The sequence below is a fragment of the Glycine soja genome, chromosome 20 (genome assembly GCF_004193775.1).
Source record: "Glycine soja cultivar W05 chromosome 20, ASM419377v2, whole genome shotgun sequence".
NCBI lineage: Eukaryota > Viridiplantae > Streptophyta > Magnoliopsida > Fabales > Fabaceae > Glycine > Glycine soja.
Genome location: NC_041021.1, coordinates 38,318,912 through 38,338,689, shown reverse-complemented (window position 1 = coordinate 38,338,689; position 19,778 = coordinate 38,318,912). Strand labels below are relative to the sequence as shown.

The following is a 19,778-nucleotide window of genomic DNA, read 5'->3' as shown; positions in this document are numbered from 1 at the left end:
GGATTTGATTTGAGTTTTATAAATAAATAAAAAACATATATATTTTAAAAAGGAGATTTCATTAAGATAAATTTTTCAACCGAGGAATTACAAAAGTTAGTTGATTCGTATGGTACTAATATTATCAGATGCAATCTCAATCCACGTTTTACTGATAATTAATGCAAATAATATTGGGGAGCAAGAAGATCCATTGATATTAGTAATGTTATTTTAAGGACAATTTCTAATAATCTTATTTTGTTCTATTCTATTATTCGTGAGTGTGGAATCATCCATGTTCAGGATCGTTCAGTCACTGTTCTCAGCACGTGCTAAGGTTATTCGGCTTAGTTGATCCACGAGAGATACGTGATATTGTAAACTACTGTACTATGTGTACGTGTTATATGAGAAAATAAAAAGGAAACAGAGTCAAATAAATTAATGCAAATACTACTATTGGTCAATACCAAAATTTGCATTCATTAAATACTTTTCTGTTATGAAAATTTACTAATAGGTGTCTTTGAAATCTTGATTTAAGAATTAAGAATATGATTTTTTTTTGGTAAAGAATATTATAACTGCATAATAAAGTTAGTCAATCTTTGTCAAAAAAAAAAAGTTAGTTAATCTGAATTTTTTTTAAATGTTTTCGTATTTATTAATTTCTTAATCAAGCCTTCCTTTTTTTTATTACCTTTATTGCTTTACTTTTCTTAAATGAAAAATATTTTTATATAATTATAATAAAATAAATTTTGTAATTTTCTTTAATTTTAAAAATATTTATAAGTCATGTATTTTTTTTAAAAAATTACTAAAATAGCAAAAGATAAAAACAATGGATTTGCTGCTAAAATATTTCCTCGAAGTAACCGCCACACTGCTTGTTGTTTTGTAGTGCTTGGCCGTCGGGCTAACATTTAAGGAGTCAACTTTTGTTTTACCGTACTATTTATTTATATAAAACTACGGATAATTAATCTTTTATTCTTTTATATATAATCAAAATCGCTACTGTCTAAATACATTGATCAGTTAAAAGAATCCCCTAAGATTAGTTATAGTCACTATTATGCACTAAAAAAATTAAAAGAAAGAAAGGCAAGTGTGGATAATAAAATACACCTACATCCTTTTTACATTTTTTTTATTAACAGCGACAAATAAATAATCCAATCAATATGCAAGCGAAAACGTACACTTGTTAAATTTGTTTTCAGATTAGTAGTCATAATGATTTTGTAAAATTTTACATGCCATCGATGCTACGTAATACATACACCGCAATAATAATATACAGAATGAGGCAGCAGAGGAACAAGTAACTCAAATAAGGACTTGTTTGTTTGAATAGTGAAACGGAATTATGCATTTTTATGTACTAAATCACAGTTCAAAATAAATTCTTTCAAAAGGGAAAAGAATCGCTATACCAATGTAAAAAAGGGCAGTTAAAAGAGTTAGAATCAGAGTTTTTATACACTGTATTGTGATACTTGGCATATGTATGGATAAATATCCTATGATGACTGTGGAATCATTATTTGATAATTGATATATGTATTTCATTGGGTACTTTAATGTAGTTGAGATAGTATAATGGTTGAATACGTTATAATATTTTATTGTATTTATATTATAAAATATAACTAAAGTTAATTTATGCGAGAGAGAATGAGTCAACTAGCCGTTGGGTATGAGTTGATGATACAATATGATTGATATTAACAGCACATGTGCCACTAGCCATGTGACTATGTGAATGATATAAAAGACCATATGTAAGTTTTCCTGAATGAGTGGTGGATGATAATGTCGTAATTGTGGACCATGTTTAGGTTATTGTTGGGCAGTACTTAGGAAGAGCAAGAGATTATACGTGTGGCCTTCCCCATTGGTCCCACTCATTCCAATTTCCAAATATGTTGGCCCTCCTAACACTTATTGGAAATTCGAAGAAGGTTATTTCCTCTTGTGCCATATCCGGTGTTTGTGGAAGAGGAAAGAAAAAGTTTTTGTCAATGACAGGGTAACTAAGAATATTCACTTATCAAAGAAGTGGTACGGTACGGGCCATGTCCACCTGTATATTATGAGCTGTTTCAACTTTCAAGGACCCATTAATATTTACTTGTTGCTTAGAAATTGAATCTATGATTTCTAATTTTTGGTGGTTGAAGAAATATGAGGAATAAAAAGTTCACTGGATTTCGTTGAAGATGTTGTATAAGATTTTAGAAGCATTTGACTCTACTTATTTTTTGGGCTTGGAGGATTAGTATCCTCAAAGGATTCATATCCTCAAAGGATTCATATGCATGATATATAGGCAATGGGAAAAAGAAAAAATAAGATTTTTGCTGATAAGTGGCTGCCCTAACTCTAAGATCCGAATTTGAAGGTCGATCTGGTCTTTGAACGGATATCAAATCACATTAACCCACATGCTATAAGATGGATTTCCTTATTGATGAAGATCTATATGCGTTGAAAATATATTGATTCATTTTTTTTATACTTAATGAAGCCGCCCAAACCAAAAGCCTATTATTTGGCTTATCACTCGTTTAACAAACAATTTAGGGAGTTACTGTTCTCACCCTAGTGTGTAAATCATTATCCTACATAAAGGAGAAATACAATTAATAATTATTTTTGATAAAAATTAGAACAAAATAATCAAAACGTTGTATTAAATTACCTCACAAGTGTAGTTTGCACCATGCACATAATCCGATAGTTGTCTAGCAAACTCGGAGGATAAGGTTGTCGTCCGAAGTGAATGGTACAATACAGGGTTACATGGTGCTTTTCCTTCTTCTGGTGGAGTCACATATGGATGTGAATGCTTGAAATGTCAATCCAGGTAGTCGGAAATGCAAGCTCATGGAGCCTCAAGTGACACAACCTCACCCAAAAGGCATTTCATGTTGCTATTACCACGTCTTTATAACATCCCAAAATTAATCCAATAATTATTTAGATAAATATATTTAAATATATCTTTTAGTAGAAGAAAATATAAATTAAATTATTTTAATATATTATATTGTTAATTTTATTTTGAAAATATGTTAATATAATAAATATATTAGATTGGTTAAAGATAATAAAAAAAAAGATCAAGAAAGGTTGGTTAAACAAGTCTCAAAATATAAGAGTATTGGAGTCATGCAATAATTCTTCATTTATGCTTACACCACTAAAGGCGATCGAAGCATCAAATTCCCATCAAAATAATAATTTTGTGTGGAAGGAAAATAGAAGGAACCATCACGGTATTAGAACATAATTACTATCACAAAAATCCATTTAATATCATACCCAATATATTTAAGGTTTCAAATATAATCCAACCATATTTTTGTGAATACCGATAAATTTCAATCCCTTTATATCAAAAGCACAAACAAAATTATACATTCTCAAAACAATTATACCGTGGAAGTTTTAAGAGTACATTTTACTTACCTCTTGAAAACCTTCTTAAGCTTTTAGATTAAATGTTACGGCATATCCTATAGTCACATGACGTTCCCTTCCTATGTGTTCCTATTTTTTCAACTGTTTTTATCTCACTTTATACTTTGTTTCTAAGTTTCTCTCCAATTGATGTCCCTTAATTCTTCTAATCTCTATTTATACTAATTTATAACAATTTAATTATATACTATTGATTGCATCATATCTTATCTTATTTATCTTAAATATAAATATAATATAAATCTAATATCTTATCTTAATTTATTTATCTTATATATAAATATAAGATAAACTAATATGTGTTAGACTAAAATATCAAACATGTGATGTTACAAACTACAAAACAAAACACAAGGCATTAACAAATACGAAAAAACAAAATCAAAATATACCTCTAGCCATTGCTATGAAAGAATTGTCTTGTTTTGGTTCTTTCAAGCTCTCACTCACTATCTGTAGACAGTGTATCAAACGAAAATGAAAGATATGAGCTCAGGGACCAAATACGTGTGTTATACATAGGCATTCTACCATCAAGAATGCATTTAGTAGACATTACCACTCATTAGTAGTCATATATTTGGCTTTTCAACTCCAAAACTGATGGAGCAATTGATATTCCAAAACGTACACCAAAAAATTATTACATTCTCTCACTTGATCTAAACGTTTTGACTCATTGATTAAAATAAGTCAATGCTCAATCTTCTTAAGAAATGAACATAAGAATCATAGCGATAGTTCCTCTTATAACGAGTAATATCATCCATGTATTACAACATGCTCAATTTCCCAAGTAGTATACTTAAGGTGATAATAAAACTTAATGAATAAACTCAATGTTTATTCTTTGTTCAAAATATAATTTTTCTCAAATAAATGAATGTGCACCTAAATATGAGAAAATATCACAATATAAAAGTTTCAACTCTAACATGTATGTATACAATCATAAAGTGGAACCAAGTCTCATTCTCTCTACATGATCCTTTAATTTAAACGGTGGCATACCCTTAGTCAAAGGATCAACGATTATCAACTCAATGCTTATACGTTCAATGACCACTTTCTTGTCTTTTACTCTTTCTCTAATGGCTAAGTACTTAATGTCAATGTGTTTACTTCAACTTCCACTTTTGTTATTCTTATCCATAAAGACAGCAACTGAGTTATCACTAAAAATTCTCAAAGGTCTTGAAATAGTATCAACTATCTTCAGCCCAAAAATAAAACTATTAAGTCATATACCATGTGATGTAACCTCAAAGAAAGAGACAAACTCAACTTCCATGGTAGAAGTAGCAGTCAAAGTGTGCTTAACACTTCTCCGCAAAATAACTCCACTAGCCATCAAGAAAATATACTCAGATGTTGATTTGTGAGAATCAACACAGCCAGCAAAGTCTGAGTTTGAATAATCAATCACATTTATATTGTTTGTCTGTTTATACATAAACATGTAATCTTTGGTCCTTTGAAGGTATCTCGTCACTTTCTTTGCAGCTCTCCAATGGCCAATACTTTGATTACTCTGATATCTTCCTAACATTCCATTAGAGCATACATGAGGCTTCCAACAACTGAAGCATAATGAATGTTTTTCATTTGTACCCTCTCAAAATTCTTTAGGCATTGGTTCAAATTTAACCTATCACTCTTCACAATTGGAGCGACACTTGGTGAACAATCTTTCATCTGAAATCTCTCTAAAATTCTGTTAATATAAGTTTCCTGTGATAGACCTAAAATACCTTGAGGTCTGTCTTTATGAATCTTAATGCCAATGACATAATATGCATCACTCATATCCTTCATGTCAAAATTCTTAGAGAGAAATTGTTTCACATCATGTAGCAAACCCCTACAAGTAAAATATCATCTACATATAAAACAAAAAAACATATTTTACTCCTACTAACCTTGTGGTATATGCATTGATCCATAGGATTTTCATCAAAACCAAATGGAGAAATTATCCCTTGAAACTTAAGGTACCACTGACGGGAGGCTTGTTTTAAATCATATATAGATTTATTAAGCTTGTAAAGCAAATGCTCACCACTGCTAGAGGAGAAACCTTCAGGTTGTTTCATATAAATCTCCTCCTCTAAATCACCATTAAGAAAGGTTATGCTTCACATCCATTTGTTGCAACTCAATGTCAAAATGAGCAACTAATGCCAAGACGATACGAAAAGAATATTTCTTAGATACAGGAGAAAAAGTTTTTGTGTAGTCAATTCTTTCTTTTTTAGTAAATCGCTTAGCAATGAGTCTTGTCTTGTATCTCTCAATGTTGCCTAATGAATTCCTTTTGGTCTTAAAGACCCATTTACAGCCAATAGTCTTTGCCCCATTAGGCAACTATACAAGGTTCCAAACTCCGTTACTCTGCATGGAATTCATTTCATCCTTCATGGCATCATACCATAAATTTGACTTTTTACATCTCATGGCTTAATCAAAATTTTTGGGATCATTTTCAACTCCAATATTATAGTCAGATTCTTGCAAATATACAATATAATCATTAGGAATAACTGATCTACTAGATTATTAGCAACAGGTTGTGAAATGCTAGTCATTTGTTGTTCATCGGCCCTTTGAACTTTAGGGGTATGAATTACAACTAATCTTTCACTTAATGTGAAAGGTTGAGACTTTATATGATCAATTTCAGAACCTAAATCCCTCAATTGATCACTATCACTAATCAAGTCAATTTCAAGAAACTTGACATTTCTTGATTCCACAATCCTAGTAATATGATATGAACAGTAAAACCTATAACCTTTAGACCTTTCGGCATAACCAATGAAATATCCACTAATAGTCTTCGGGTCAAGTTTCTTCTCTTGTGGGTTATATACTCTCACTTCAGACGAACAACCCCAAACACACATATGTTTCAAACTCGGTTTCCAACCTTTAAACAACTCAAAAGGTGTCTTTGGGACAACCTTGATTGGAACACAGTTTAATATATACATTGTTGTCTTTAGTGCTTCAGCCCACAAGGATTTAGGAATATTGGAGTTGCTAAGCATGCTCTGTACCATGTCCAATAATGTTTGGTTCCTTCTTTTTGTCATACCATTCTGATTTGGAGAACCAAACATAGTGTACTAGGCAACAATCTTATCTTCTTGAAGAAACTTTGCGAAAGGACTAGGTGTTTGTCCATTCTCAGTATATTTGTCATAATATTCTCCACCTCTATCTGATCTCACTATCTTTATTTACTTGCCACGTTGGTTCTCAACTTCAACCTTAATATTCTTGAAGGCATCCAATGCTTCATTTTTTTATGAAGCAAATAAACATTCATATATCATGAATAATCATTTATAAAGGTGATAAAATATTTCTGACCACATGCATCCATATCTGGACAACAAATATCAGTATGAATTATTTCTAATATGCTTGAACTCTTGTTAGCACTTTTAATACTAGTTTGAACATGAATTAAACTATAAGTGACATAAATTTGTAAGCCAAGAAGATAAAGACCATCAGACAAGATATCATTTCCAACATATTCAGAATTATAAAATAACTCAAACTACGTGTCTTTAAAATTAAAGGAATAACCAAAAGGTACAGGTCTAGAAACATAAATCAAGTTTCGAGAAAAACTTGACACATAAAAGGTCCTTTCTAATTTAAAAATAAAGTTACTATTTAAAGTTAAAATGCAAGTTCCAATAGCCTCCACAGGTGAGCCTAACTTATTGCCTGATAAAATGTTTTGCTCACTTCCCACTGGTTTCCTTGGGTTTTGCATACCCTATAAAGAATTTGCAATACGGATTGTAGATCCAAAATCAATCCATCAGGTGTTAATATTAACACTGGGCATATTAGATTCATAACATACTAATGAGATTGATTTACCTTTCTACTCAAGTCATTTCTGTAATTTGGGGTAATTCTTCTTCATGTGTCCCTTCTTCTTACAAAAGAAACACTTTACCACCTTCTTAATATCAGCTTAAGGTGGTATTTTACCATTCCCCTTTTGATTAGCTCAAGACTTAGTTGCTTTGTTCTTCCCACAAACCGTTGTTAGCAATGCACTTTCACCATCTCCATTACAACCCTTTCTTCTTCCTGAACACACATGGTCATTAATTCATTGATAGACCATCTGTCCTTATGTGTGTTGTAGGAAATCTTGAACTACCCATGTTTCGGCGGAAGGGTGTTCAAAATGAAGTACACCAGGAAGGACTCAGACATATCAACCTCTAGTCTCTTAAGTTGAGCTGAAATATCTCGCATTTTCATTATATATTCACGCACACCTTTCACACTAGTGAGCCGGAGAGAGGAGAACTTCATGATCAAGGTGTTTGCTAAAGCCTCATCTGAAGTGATAAACTGGTCATCAATAGCCTTAAGCAAGTCTCATACCTTTTCATGTTGGTCGACAAAACCATGTATCCCAGCCGAGATTTTGGTCTTAATGAACATCACGCTAAACCGGTTGGATCTCTCCCACCACTCATATAGCACAATAGGAACTGGGTTACTTTCATCAATGATTGCAGGTGGTTCATCTTTCCTTATAGTATAGTCTATGTCCATCCATCCCAATTGCAGAAAAATTCTCTCATTCCATATCTTATAGTTATCTCCTTTGAGTTTGGAAACATCACATTGAATATAAAAAAAACTAACAGTTTGAGAAACTACAAAAATCCAAAGGCTTATGTCAAAATTTGAGACATATTAATCTTAATTGTATGTTTTACCAATGTAAACATACCAGAAAATTGAATCTTGTGACATAAAAATTATTTGTGGGCTAAACTTTTAATTCTATAAGAAACAATTAAACTTTATGATAGAATAATCAAATTACATACTCAAATTCATGCTTTACGGGCACAACATGGAAATAATTTGATTTTCTATCGCAAATATTTACTTTATGATAAAATTGACAAATTATACATATCTTATGATCCCTATAGGTAAACCGTGAAAAATAATATGTCATTTTATCCCAATTAATTATACAAATATAATAAAAATTTCTGTGGGATAAAATTCATTATATAAAGTACAATTAATCACAATATTATGTCTAATTCCTCATATGATCTTTAAACAACTTAATATATAATTTTAATAAAATTATAGATGTTGTGGCTAATCCATAATTAATCAAAATTATAAAGATCACTTAGACATAAAACTTAATTATACGAGAATAAATCATATTATGCATTTCAAGATCAAGATACTATACAATTATGAATAAAATTCTCATATATAATTTCATAATTGAAACATAATATTATGCATTTGATTTCAAATATATAAGCACCGAATAATTCCAAAATATATTCATGCATGAAATAAATGAAAAATCCATAAATTGCAAAGGTGACCAGAAACACATAAGTATATAACATATGAAAAACAAATAAATATCAAAGAATCTTAAGTGATTCAGTGGTTCACGCAAATTCCATCGAAAACCGAAAATGGACAAGGCAAAGGTAATTAAGGCCCTGATACCAAATGTTAGACTAAAATATCAAACCTGTAATGTTACAAACTACAAAACAAAACCCAGATCATTAACAAATACGGAAAAACAAAAATTAAAATATACCTCCAATCATTGCCATGAAAGAGCTGCATAATTTTGATTATTCTTTCAAGCTTTCACTGTGTATCGAATGAAAATGAAAGATATGAGCTCAAGACCAAATACATGTGCTATATCAAGAATGTATTTAGTAGTCATTATCACCGATTAGTAGTCATTATCACTCATTAATAGTCATTTAATATTTGACTTTTCAACTCCAAAACTGATGGAGCAATTCACATTCCAAAACGTACAAACCAAAAAATTATTACAATATGTTCAAAAATTATAAAATAAAATAGTTATCCTATTTTGTCTTATCTAAACTATACATATGTATCTCCTATATTGTCATATATATATATATATATATATATATATATATATATATATATCTTTTTATAATAAATATTATCATTATTTTTGGGATGTTACATACAACACGATTTATATAAGGATAAACAATTTATTTTCTTAGAAACACACAAATAAACAATCTCTCTTGCTATTTGGGGGTTGCTCAAGGACCGAGAAAAATAAAGAAAGTGAAAAAATTCTGTCCATGTAATTGGTAGAAGAAAAAAAGGATAACAAATTACTTGCTTCAATAGGTGAATAAAACAACCATTTTCAAAACTTCCATGGTATGACTTTTAAATGATGTGTTTTTGTATTCTTGATATAAATTTGAGTATCCCGATAATCTCCATCGAGAATTCATTAGGCATGAATTCAACGTTTGAGTTATTTTAATTATACAAGGTCAGATGTCTGATGTTTACTTATTGGTATAATCACAAAAATTATAGTGATGATGCTTATTGTTTCTTGTTCTTTTTCATGAGTGGATAACCTCGAAGGAAATTGTGTGTTGATAATTTCTTGATTTAAATAGCTAATGAGAGAAGATAGTGTGGCTTTAGTTTCTTTAGAATTAGCAAAATACATTTTCAGTAGCTATTTACATTGGTCTCATCTTTCTCTTCAAATCCTTTAGCTACCGTATATAAATATAAGTCCAGCTACATTTGAATTATATTGAACTTTATTATATTATATTCACATGTTAAAATTACTTCCAATCTTGAATGACGAATAATATATACATAAACATTGATGCAAATTGAATATGCTTCCAACGCGTTTATACCTTGTATTTGAATAATTGAATATAATATTAATGACACCTTTATCTAAGATGGAGATATCTCCATCGAAGATGAAGAGGAGATTTTGGATATCTTCATTTTTTATGGGGAAGACAATAGGACGTCATTGCATACATATGAGCTCATAAAGTCTTTGAAAAATTTGAAATTTGAGATCTACATTGATTTCGAGAATCAAAGAATTGAGTATAGTGATTTTGAGAATTAGTGAGTCGTGTTTGTGAAGTTTATTTGAGTGCAATGAAATGTTAAAGCTTATTTAATATTTTTATTTTTTGAGTATGTTATTGGAGTAAAGTATGATTGCCTTCAATTTAATTTTATTGGAGTGTATATATATATATATATATATATATATATATATATATATATATATATATATATATATAAAATGTGAACTCCTTTTTGATTGATTTATTGACTGAGATTATCATCTCATTATAAATGTTATTTTTAGAGTTCGATAAAGAAGTTATTGACCTTGAGGAAACTTCAAGACATAATTTTCTTAGTTATATTTATTTTAGTTTGGTTAATACTTTAGAATAAGACGCGATTACTTTCGTTATATTTTTAGCATTCAATTAGTTTAGATGCCTATGTTTTAAGGATAATATTTTTTTTATGTAAAGACTTATTTGATTTATCTTATTATATACGAATTGTTATTGCAACGAAGTTATAGTCTCACTCCCCATTGCACTTCTAAAATTGTTGGCCACTTAATTTGTGGGATTTTTTAAAATCCAATCCACCCACTTAGTGCACAATTTAAATTTTGTTATATTTAAAGATATCATTAAATATTTTTCATATATTCTAAAACAAAAGGCTTGTGTTTCTTTTTCTTTTTTGGTTGCATTTTTTTATGTAGAAAACATATTATATTTGTCCTTGGAGACAAATAATTTGTGTTTACAGATTGCATTAAAAAAGAAAAGAAAGTTTCTACTGGTTTCACACAATTCAAAGGGAGTCAATATCTTCATTAAATAAAACAATAAGTTTTAAATATATGAACTTGAAATATTTTTTTATGACGAGTTATTTGTTTAATATTTTTTTATTTTTTATATGAACTTGAATTTGTAACTATAAAATTTAGAAAGTTTGGAATTAAATTCTAACTTATACGTGATAATTGCTTTTTATTGGGTTGGCGTTGGTAGCCTCCTAAAATTGAAGGTCCCAGGTAATAAAAAAACCTAAATTACAATTTTTATCATCTTATAATTTTTAATCCACAATTTTAATTTTTTTTATTTTTCTCCTCAATTTTGATCTTTTTATTTTTAAAAATTAATAATTTGTTGTCTAATATTCAATTTCACATACATTCATTTATTTTATTTTTATATTTAAATTAATAAAATTTTATTATAATATTTTAAATAAATATGTTAAGTGGATCAAAATAAAAGAAAAATAACATATATAAAATTGAATATTTGATGAAAATTATACATGTTTTAAAATAGGAATCAAAATGGCGAAAATAAATAAATAGAAAACGCACCGTATCGTGTTTTCATTAGATCAAGCCCGCTTTGTCTTCCGTTGGAATCCTTCTCTTCAGTTGGGTTGTGTCTTGGCTCGCTCCCTCTCGGATCAGATCTGCGCTCTCCGTTTTCAGATCGCGTTTTGGTAAATTCTTTCTCCACTCTAGTCTCTTGCCACTTCGCCATTCAACACCTCACTTCGGGATCTGATGCTTTCTATCACTGTTTATTTTTTTGGCAGTTTCAATTCGACACTTTCCTCGCTTCAAAGATTAAGCGAACAATATGGTAACACTCCTCACACTCCCTTGGTTTGGCATTCCAGGAATTGCTTGTCTCGGTTAACTTTTTATTATTTAACACTGATTATTTTTATATCACGTTGATGGTATGAATCTCCTCCTACAAATGTTAATTTCGTTATATGTATATAGTTTTAATCCGTGATCTAGAATTACAGGCTGAAGGGACTTACTAATATGTCTTGATCTGTTTTAAAATTGAAACCCTTGTATAATTTTTTCCCCTTCCGTGGTAAAATGATCTTCTGGTGTAGCTTATGCTACATTTGTTGTTTTTGTTCATCCTGATTTTAGCTACGTAGCTTTGAATGTTCTAATGTTTAATGTAATCCACAATTATTGCTATTTGCTTTCCAAATGCCAGTTGGGATGGGGTTTGGACTGAGGTCACAGGCTCATTCCCTTGTGAAAAATGAATAATAAAAGAAAATTATAGCTTTTGGCTTAGGAAAAAAGAAAATTCACTTGGGAATGGGGTTGCTACATTCTTTTTCTATCACTTCCTCTCTGCTCCATAAATTCTCTATTTTATTTTTATTTTTTCATTATATTTATCCAACAGGTTGTCCTTGCTGCATCCATTGTGAGCAAATCTGGCAAAGGTAAGTTCTCTGCAGCCCTATACACCTGACTCATTCCATTCTTGTTGTTAGGATTATTTTCACTGATAGTGTGTGTTAGGCTAGCTCCCATTTTTAGTTGTTGTATTATTTATACCCTCCATAAATGACAATTTCTCCTGAGGGAAGGGAAGAGAAACACATTAGACATATTGTCCATTCAAGGTTAATCTTTATAAAAAATAATAATAATTATAGTCTGGATATGTGGTCTTTTTTTTTAATATTATTTGAATTTTAAACACCCATAAGCTGTAACTGTGTTATTTATCCTTCACCATTAAAATATAAGATGGTCTATGCCTTTTCTATTTAGGTGAAACTATAGTTAACTTCTCCCTTTTTAGTAATAGGAATTCCATTGGAAAATGTATGATATTAATTCCAGTTCCAGGAGGGGTAATTGCTTTCCAGCAGTATATGCATTAATTAGACATGCAAGGAGTCTGCTGTGAAAGTTATATCTTTTGATCTGGTTCAAAACTTGGTTCCTGATGTTGAGATAACTAAGTGCGTGTTTGGGTGAGCGTTGACAACATTGATTTAGAATGAAATTAATTTTGGTTAAAATTGAGTGTGTTTGCAAAATTGATTTTGGTTAAAATTGATTTTCAAGTGAAGTGATTTATGTTTGAATACTTTTATCTTGTAAGCAAGTTTGCTATAAAACACAGTGTAAATTTTGCAACTCAATACAAAAGCTACTTTTTTTTATCACTTTTAGTCAAACCAAGGTTTTGAGGCAGAATGAATTTTACCTAGCAATAACCAAACATCTATGTTTTTTTTAATAAAATCAAGTTTAACTTTTTAAAATCAATTTTCACTATTCCTTCCATGAAACCAAACACAATCTGATTTATGTTTGAGTTTGTGTTTGCAAAATTAATTTTGAAGTGAAGTGATTTATGTTTGGATGTTTTTATTTTAAAAGAATGTAGCAATAAATCTTAGTATAATTTGTTTTTATCTAACACAAAAGGTTACCTAAAGTTGCTTTAACTCAATTAATTGTAGATACAGAATCAATTCCTCCATGTAGAACCAAACATATGAACATTTTCCTAAAAAATACATTTGTTGTTATTTCATCATGATCTTGTATAGTTCAATGTAAATTTATATGTGCACCGAATGTTTTTACCCTGAAAGCAAGTTTGTTGTAAAACTTAGTGTAGATTTTTCAACCTAATGTAAAAACTACTTTTTATCACTTCTGGTCAAATTGAGATTTGGAGGCAAAAACAATTTTACCTTAAGATAACAAAACATACACATTTTCACTAAAATCACATTTGATAGGGCAAAATCAATTCTGATACTTCCCACTGTGAAACCACATATACAATAACATATGTATGTTCTATGGGCTAAACTGGGAAATATGACCTGCTTATATGCTTCTTCTTTTTTATCTGTATAGTCTATCTTCTCATCACTCTGTAAGCAACGTATTTATGAAATCCTTTACCTACTTCAGTAATTCAATCTGTTAGTTGTGTAGGTTTCTCAATATTACATCTTATTAAATTGGCATTACTTGATTTTTTAATAATCAGGATTAATTTTTAGTTTATAAAGAAAAGCTAAGTCTTGAGTTGATGTTGAATTCGGAAGTGCCTAAATAATTATGTATTCGTATCCGACATCAATTCTCTTATGCTGGCAAGCCCTTTTCTTTGTTTGCAGTGCTAGTTTCTAGACAGTTTGTGGATATGACTCGCATAAGAATTGAGGGTCTTCTAGCAGCATTTCCCAAGTTGGTAGGGACTGGAAAACAGCACACGTATGTTGAAACTGAGAATGTGCGCTATGTTTACCAGCCAATAGAAGCACTGTACCTGCTTCTTGTAACAAACAAAAACAGCAACATACTGGAAGATTTGGAAACTCTGAGACTTCTCTCTAAACTTGTATCCTTTTTTCTGATGCTTTAAGTTTGACATTTTCTGTTATTACGTAAATATTTTTTCAATTGCTTGGTCTTTTATTATCTAGTTAGTAGCATTATTGGTTTTCTCTCTAGTATGACCTACTGGCCTGAATCTAGAATTTGTTTTGTCATCTGTGTTACTCATTTTCCTGTCATTTTGGTTTTCTCACGTAGTTTTAATGGAGCAATCATTCAGTTTATAGTTTTTTCTTACCTTAAGCATAGCATTTAATATATGGATTTTTATAGGAAGGTTCAGGAGGGTTTAAGATTGATCAAATGGTTGGTAGTGGGAGGTTATTTTAGATTTATTGATCATTTTTAGAGCCATTTGGTAAAAATTTTGCCTAAATATCGATATTACAATGAGTTCATTCCTAAACACTTTTAGGTACCTGAATATTCTTACTCCCTTGATGAAGAGGGTATTTGCAAACATGCCTTTGAGTTGATTTTTGCATTTGATGAAGTCATCTCTCTTGGGCACAAGGAAAATGTGACTGTTGCACAAGTTAAGCAATACTGCGAGATGGAGAGTCATGAAGAGAAGCTGCACAAGTTGGTTTTGCAGAGCAAGATTAATGAAACTAAGGATGTTATGAAGCGAAAAGCTAGTGAGATTGATAAAAGCAAGGTATGATTGAAGGGACTATGTTTTATTATTTGTTTATATTTAAAGTCTGGATTGCACATCATTCATTCAGGTCATGTGTTCTCTCTACAGATTGAAAAGAACAGAGGTGATAAAGGAGGATTTGGTCCATTACAGTCAATGGGCTCTGGAAGAATTGAAAATAGCTTTAGTGATTTGAGCATATCTAGCAGTGGAACTGGTTTTGGAAGTGGCTCTGGTTTTGGATTGACTTCTGATGTTGATTCCTTTGCAACCAAGTCTAAAGGTTGGCTTTCGTAGATTTTCATGAGTTCTTCTAGAATGCTTCTATTTGTAATGACTTAAAAGGGCATCGAAGCATGCTGGATCTTGTCTTTGGTTTATTCTATATTCAAAATAACATGTTGCTAAATGAAGATTAGCCTTTTCATTTATGTACTCCATTATTCTCTTGCTTAGGTCGTCCAACTTCATCAGCCACTGCTCCACCTAAAGGTCTTGGAATGAAGCTTGGTAAATCTCAAAGGACAAACCAGTTTTTGGAATCATTGAAAGCAGAAGGTGAGGTCATTCTTGAAGATGTTCAGCCAAAACTCTCCCAGTCTCGGGTTTCTGCCCCACCACCTACTGATCCTATCACTTTGACTGTTGAGGAGAAACTAAATGTGACACTGAAACGAGATGGTGGTGTCAGTAATTTTGATGTTCAAGGCACATTGTCTCTCCAAATTCTTAACCAAGAGGATGGACATATTCAAGTACAGGTATTGCATTCTGACTATTCCTTAATGTGTGTCCATTAGGCTTCTGGTTTTCATAACATGAGTATTTTTTTTTAAATAATTATTTATTTATTGACATGAAACAATTGTTTCATTAAATCTTATCAGCATTAAGGGGAAGAAGTTCATATTAAATGCTTTTTTTTTTCTCTACTAGGACAACTACCAAAGCCTTTCCCAGTAGTTGGGATCAGTAACGTGGATCAAATAACGCTAGTGTGTCCTGTCAAACACAAATCCCTTAGATCTATGAAACAATTTTTTCCCCTCTGACTTGTTTCTTTTATTTTCTAATTTTTCTTTATTTTGTCCACATACACTCCTCACACTTTGCATCCTCTATAAGTGTAGTTGATACTGATTTCGTAGGTAGGCAACTGATTAATTTTCAAAAAAATAATGTTTCAAAAGCAGCACAAGGCTCAAGTAAGTCAATCATAAGTGTTAGCCAGACATTTAATTTGAGGCATAGATGTTAGCAGCTTTTGGTGTACTTATTCAAATAATCTTCTCATCATGCACAACCTTAAAGTCATACGGTTGTGGTTAATTATATCAGTTTGTCTTTTTGCTTAAAAAAACTGGAGACTTTTGAACCAGGCATGCTGACCAAAAGGTAAAATATAAGGGAGTAAGAGAAAAGGAAAACACAAAAAGGGAAAGAGACCATATAGCTGTGGCAATTCAGTTAGGCAAAAAGATGAAAATTGAAAGGGAAGATAATGGTGGTTACAATTCCTGTAGGGTGATAATAGTGCCAGTTCCTTGGTTTGTCCATAAAGTATTCTGATTCTTTTGGTGTGATGTCTATCTAGGGTTTTCCTGAAATAATAACTATTGGTTAGCATGAATTTCTAGTTTCTTTTATCAGTGAAGAAGAAAAACAAAAAGGTATATGTATGTTTGAAAATTCAAATACAATTATGATTTATTTTTATGTTCAGTTTTTTTTTTTCATTTCAACATACTTTTTTCAAATTTTCTGCACAGTTAACGCTGATCCTACCATCCTTCACTCTGTAGTGCTCCTAGGTTTTTTTCTTGCTCAAGACTGGTTTTGAATGCAGATATATAGGCTTGGGAGGACAATTAAAAGTATTAATACTTGCATATTGTGCCTTGCTTTTGCAGGTCCAAACTGGTGACAATCAAGCTGTCTCTTTCAAGACACACCCTAACATGAATAAAGAATTATTTGCCAATGATTATATACTAGGCCTAAAAGATCCCAACAGGCCTTTCCCCACTGGTCAAGCCAGTGATGCTGCAGGTGTTGGTCTTTTAAAGTGGAGAATGCAAAGTACTGATGAGTCAATGGTGCCTCTGACAAGTGGGTTTTATTACTATCATCGATATGCTCTATACTATATATTGATGTATTAATAACTTGTGTGCTATATGTGTCTATTGCAGTCAACTGCTGGCCCTCTTCTTCTGGAAACGAAACTTATGTCAGCATTGAATATGAGGCTTCATCAATGTTTGATCTGCAAAATGTTGTGATCTCAGTACCTCTTCCAGCTCTTCGAGAAGCGCCATCTGTTAGGCAGATTGATGGGGAATGGAGGTGTGGACTTCATTTTCCTTCCTCTTAAATAAGTGTTGGGAACAACCATAATTTCTGTTTTGGGTTGAATTTTGCAGTAAATAAGCTGGTGGTTTTATATTAGAAATTATCTGTGTTACACATGAAAATGGTGGCTTGCAGTCTTTGAAACATGAAAGTACTGAATCTACTGACCAGATTTGCTTGGAGTAGAAAGCTCTATGATTTTTTTTAGATCATAAATTGTTGAATTTAATCATTAATATTTTAGTTTTGGTTCTAAATCATATAATTTCACTTACAATCTTGCTTTGTTTATAAAACTGGCTTTGCAGGTATGACTCTAGGAATTCCATTTTGGAGTGGTCTGTCCTTCTGATTGATAATTCCAATCGCAGGTATGTCTGGAGTGATTTTTTTAGAGCTAACTTATGCCGTGTTATTATCTCTTTTTAATTTCTGTTTACTTTGTTTTGTCTGACTAATATGTTTGGCAGTGGGTCAATGGAGTTTGTTGTTCCACTAGCAGATTCATCAGTGTTCTTTCCCATTTCAGTCCGCTTTATGGCAACTGATACTTTTAGTGACCTGAAGGTTTGTTGACATTTTGACTTTAACTGTGGCCGTGTATGTATAGTGCTATGTGAAAGATGTTTCAAAATGATCTAGTTGAAACTTAAACACATTTATTGACCTGAATATTCTTTTGTTTTTCGGCTGGGAAGTCCTATATCATGTCTGAAAATAAAGTATCTTTTCTGTCAACAACTTTTACCTTCCACGTCTAAATATATTGATTTAATGGGAGCTTGAACTTACCCTTTTTTTTACTACTCATTGCAGGTTACCAACATCATACCATTAAAGGGTGGCAATCCTCCCAAATTTGCTCAGAGAACACAGCTGATAACGGATAGCTACCAAGTTGTGTGATTGACTTTCTTGAATTTGAGCTCCTATAACAGTTTTGCTTTTACAGTCGTAGTTCTTTTATCAATAGGCCATGCAAAGTTGTACTTGCCTCTATTCATGAATTTGTACTTAGTTTTACTTCGCAAGACATGGCGCAAAGTATGATTTACATAATTAATGCTAAAGCGTGTCTGTTTTACTCTAGCATGCATCTTTTATGGGGAAGGATGCATTTCCTATCTTCCCTTTTCTGCGTTATAGACTAGTCTTATATTTTTCGAAGACAGGCGTGTCAAATGCATTCTAAATTTTAATGCACGGGAGTAAACCAATTAGACGGGGAGATTTAACTTCTTATCTGAATCCATTCGGTATTTAATGTGTAACTTTTGCTGCGAAAATCTTTTTATCCACAGTACAATTTTCACCCAAAAGACCATTTTGAAATTTCAGAGTTAACTTCCAATTTAGTTCGAGATTGCATGAATCGGACACTTTATTTCTTTTGAAGCTCCATGTTATTATTTGACCTTGTAACAAAATTAATATTCTAACATCTGCAGATAACAAATAACATTTTTTCAAAGTAACATTTGTCCATAAAACAAGAAAACTATGAAATCAAACCCAAGCAATCTCCACCGTAAGCCTAAAAGCGACGTCACCTAATATTGGATCCAGAACTCTTCTGATTAAATAGCGAGAGAAAGTTCCTGTCATAGAAAGAAAGGCACAGTTTTAAATCAAATTTAAAATATAGCTAGTGGAGACAAATCAAAGCATTTATTCTAAAATATAACTAGTGGAGACACATTTTAAAGATATTTTTATTTTAAGAATTTGTTTTCTCTTTTAAGGTTAAGAAAAAAGGAATTTCAAATAAGTCTGTGTAAAGGTAGAAGGTACCCACTCAAGTGAAAAGGTACCATCTGGGAAAGCCAAAATGGAAGCTGATGAAACTTAGTCCATCATTTTTAATCTTTTCTTACCCCCAAACTGGGGTGATATAGGATGAAATTAATAATTGCTTTCTTTTACTTGTTTCGGTGTTACTGTCTTGTAAAGCCCAATCGGGGTTGAGTTTTCCAGCGAATGCAAAGGCAGAATGCTAATGTGACAAAGGCGTGTTTCACTTTGAAGTGGTAGATAGAGGTTCTGCAAGCAGAGAACGAGTTGCTGATGAATGGCTTGGAGGATCTCTGGTGAGAAATTACCAGCGTCCGTCCAACTCATTATCAAGGAGGCACCAGAGTTGTCACTTTGCATTTCAAACCTTTAAATGAACTACTGGCATTGATGGGAGCTGCACCTGAATCCATAGAAATG

The 19,778-nt window shown here is 31.5% G+C and overlaps 1 protein-coding gene across 1 annotated transcript; it reads left to right on the top strand.

Moving 5' to 3' along the window:
• The first annotated feature begins 11,765 nt into the window (after positions 1–11,765).
• Positions 11,766–18,656, top strand: LOC114403651 (coatomer subunit delta-like). The gene is made up of 12 exons (XM_028366750.1): positions 11,766–11,889; positions 11,986–12,032; positions 12,609–12,648; positions 14,356–14,579; positions 14,991–15,233; positions 15,324–15,498; positions 15,672–15,976; positions 17,126–17,324; positions 17,408–17,561; positions 17,876–17,938; positions 18,038–18,134; positions 18,384–18,656. The coding sequence occupies exons 2-12, from the start codon at positions 12,030–12,032 to the stop codon at positions 18,471–18,473; spliced, it is 1,593 nt and encodes a 530-aa protein (XP_028222551.1). The 5' UTR covers positions 11,766–11,889; positions 11,986–12,029; the 3' UTR covers positions 18,474–18,656.
• The last annotated feature ends 1,122 nt before the right edge of the window (positions 18,657–19,778 follow it).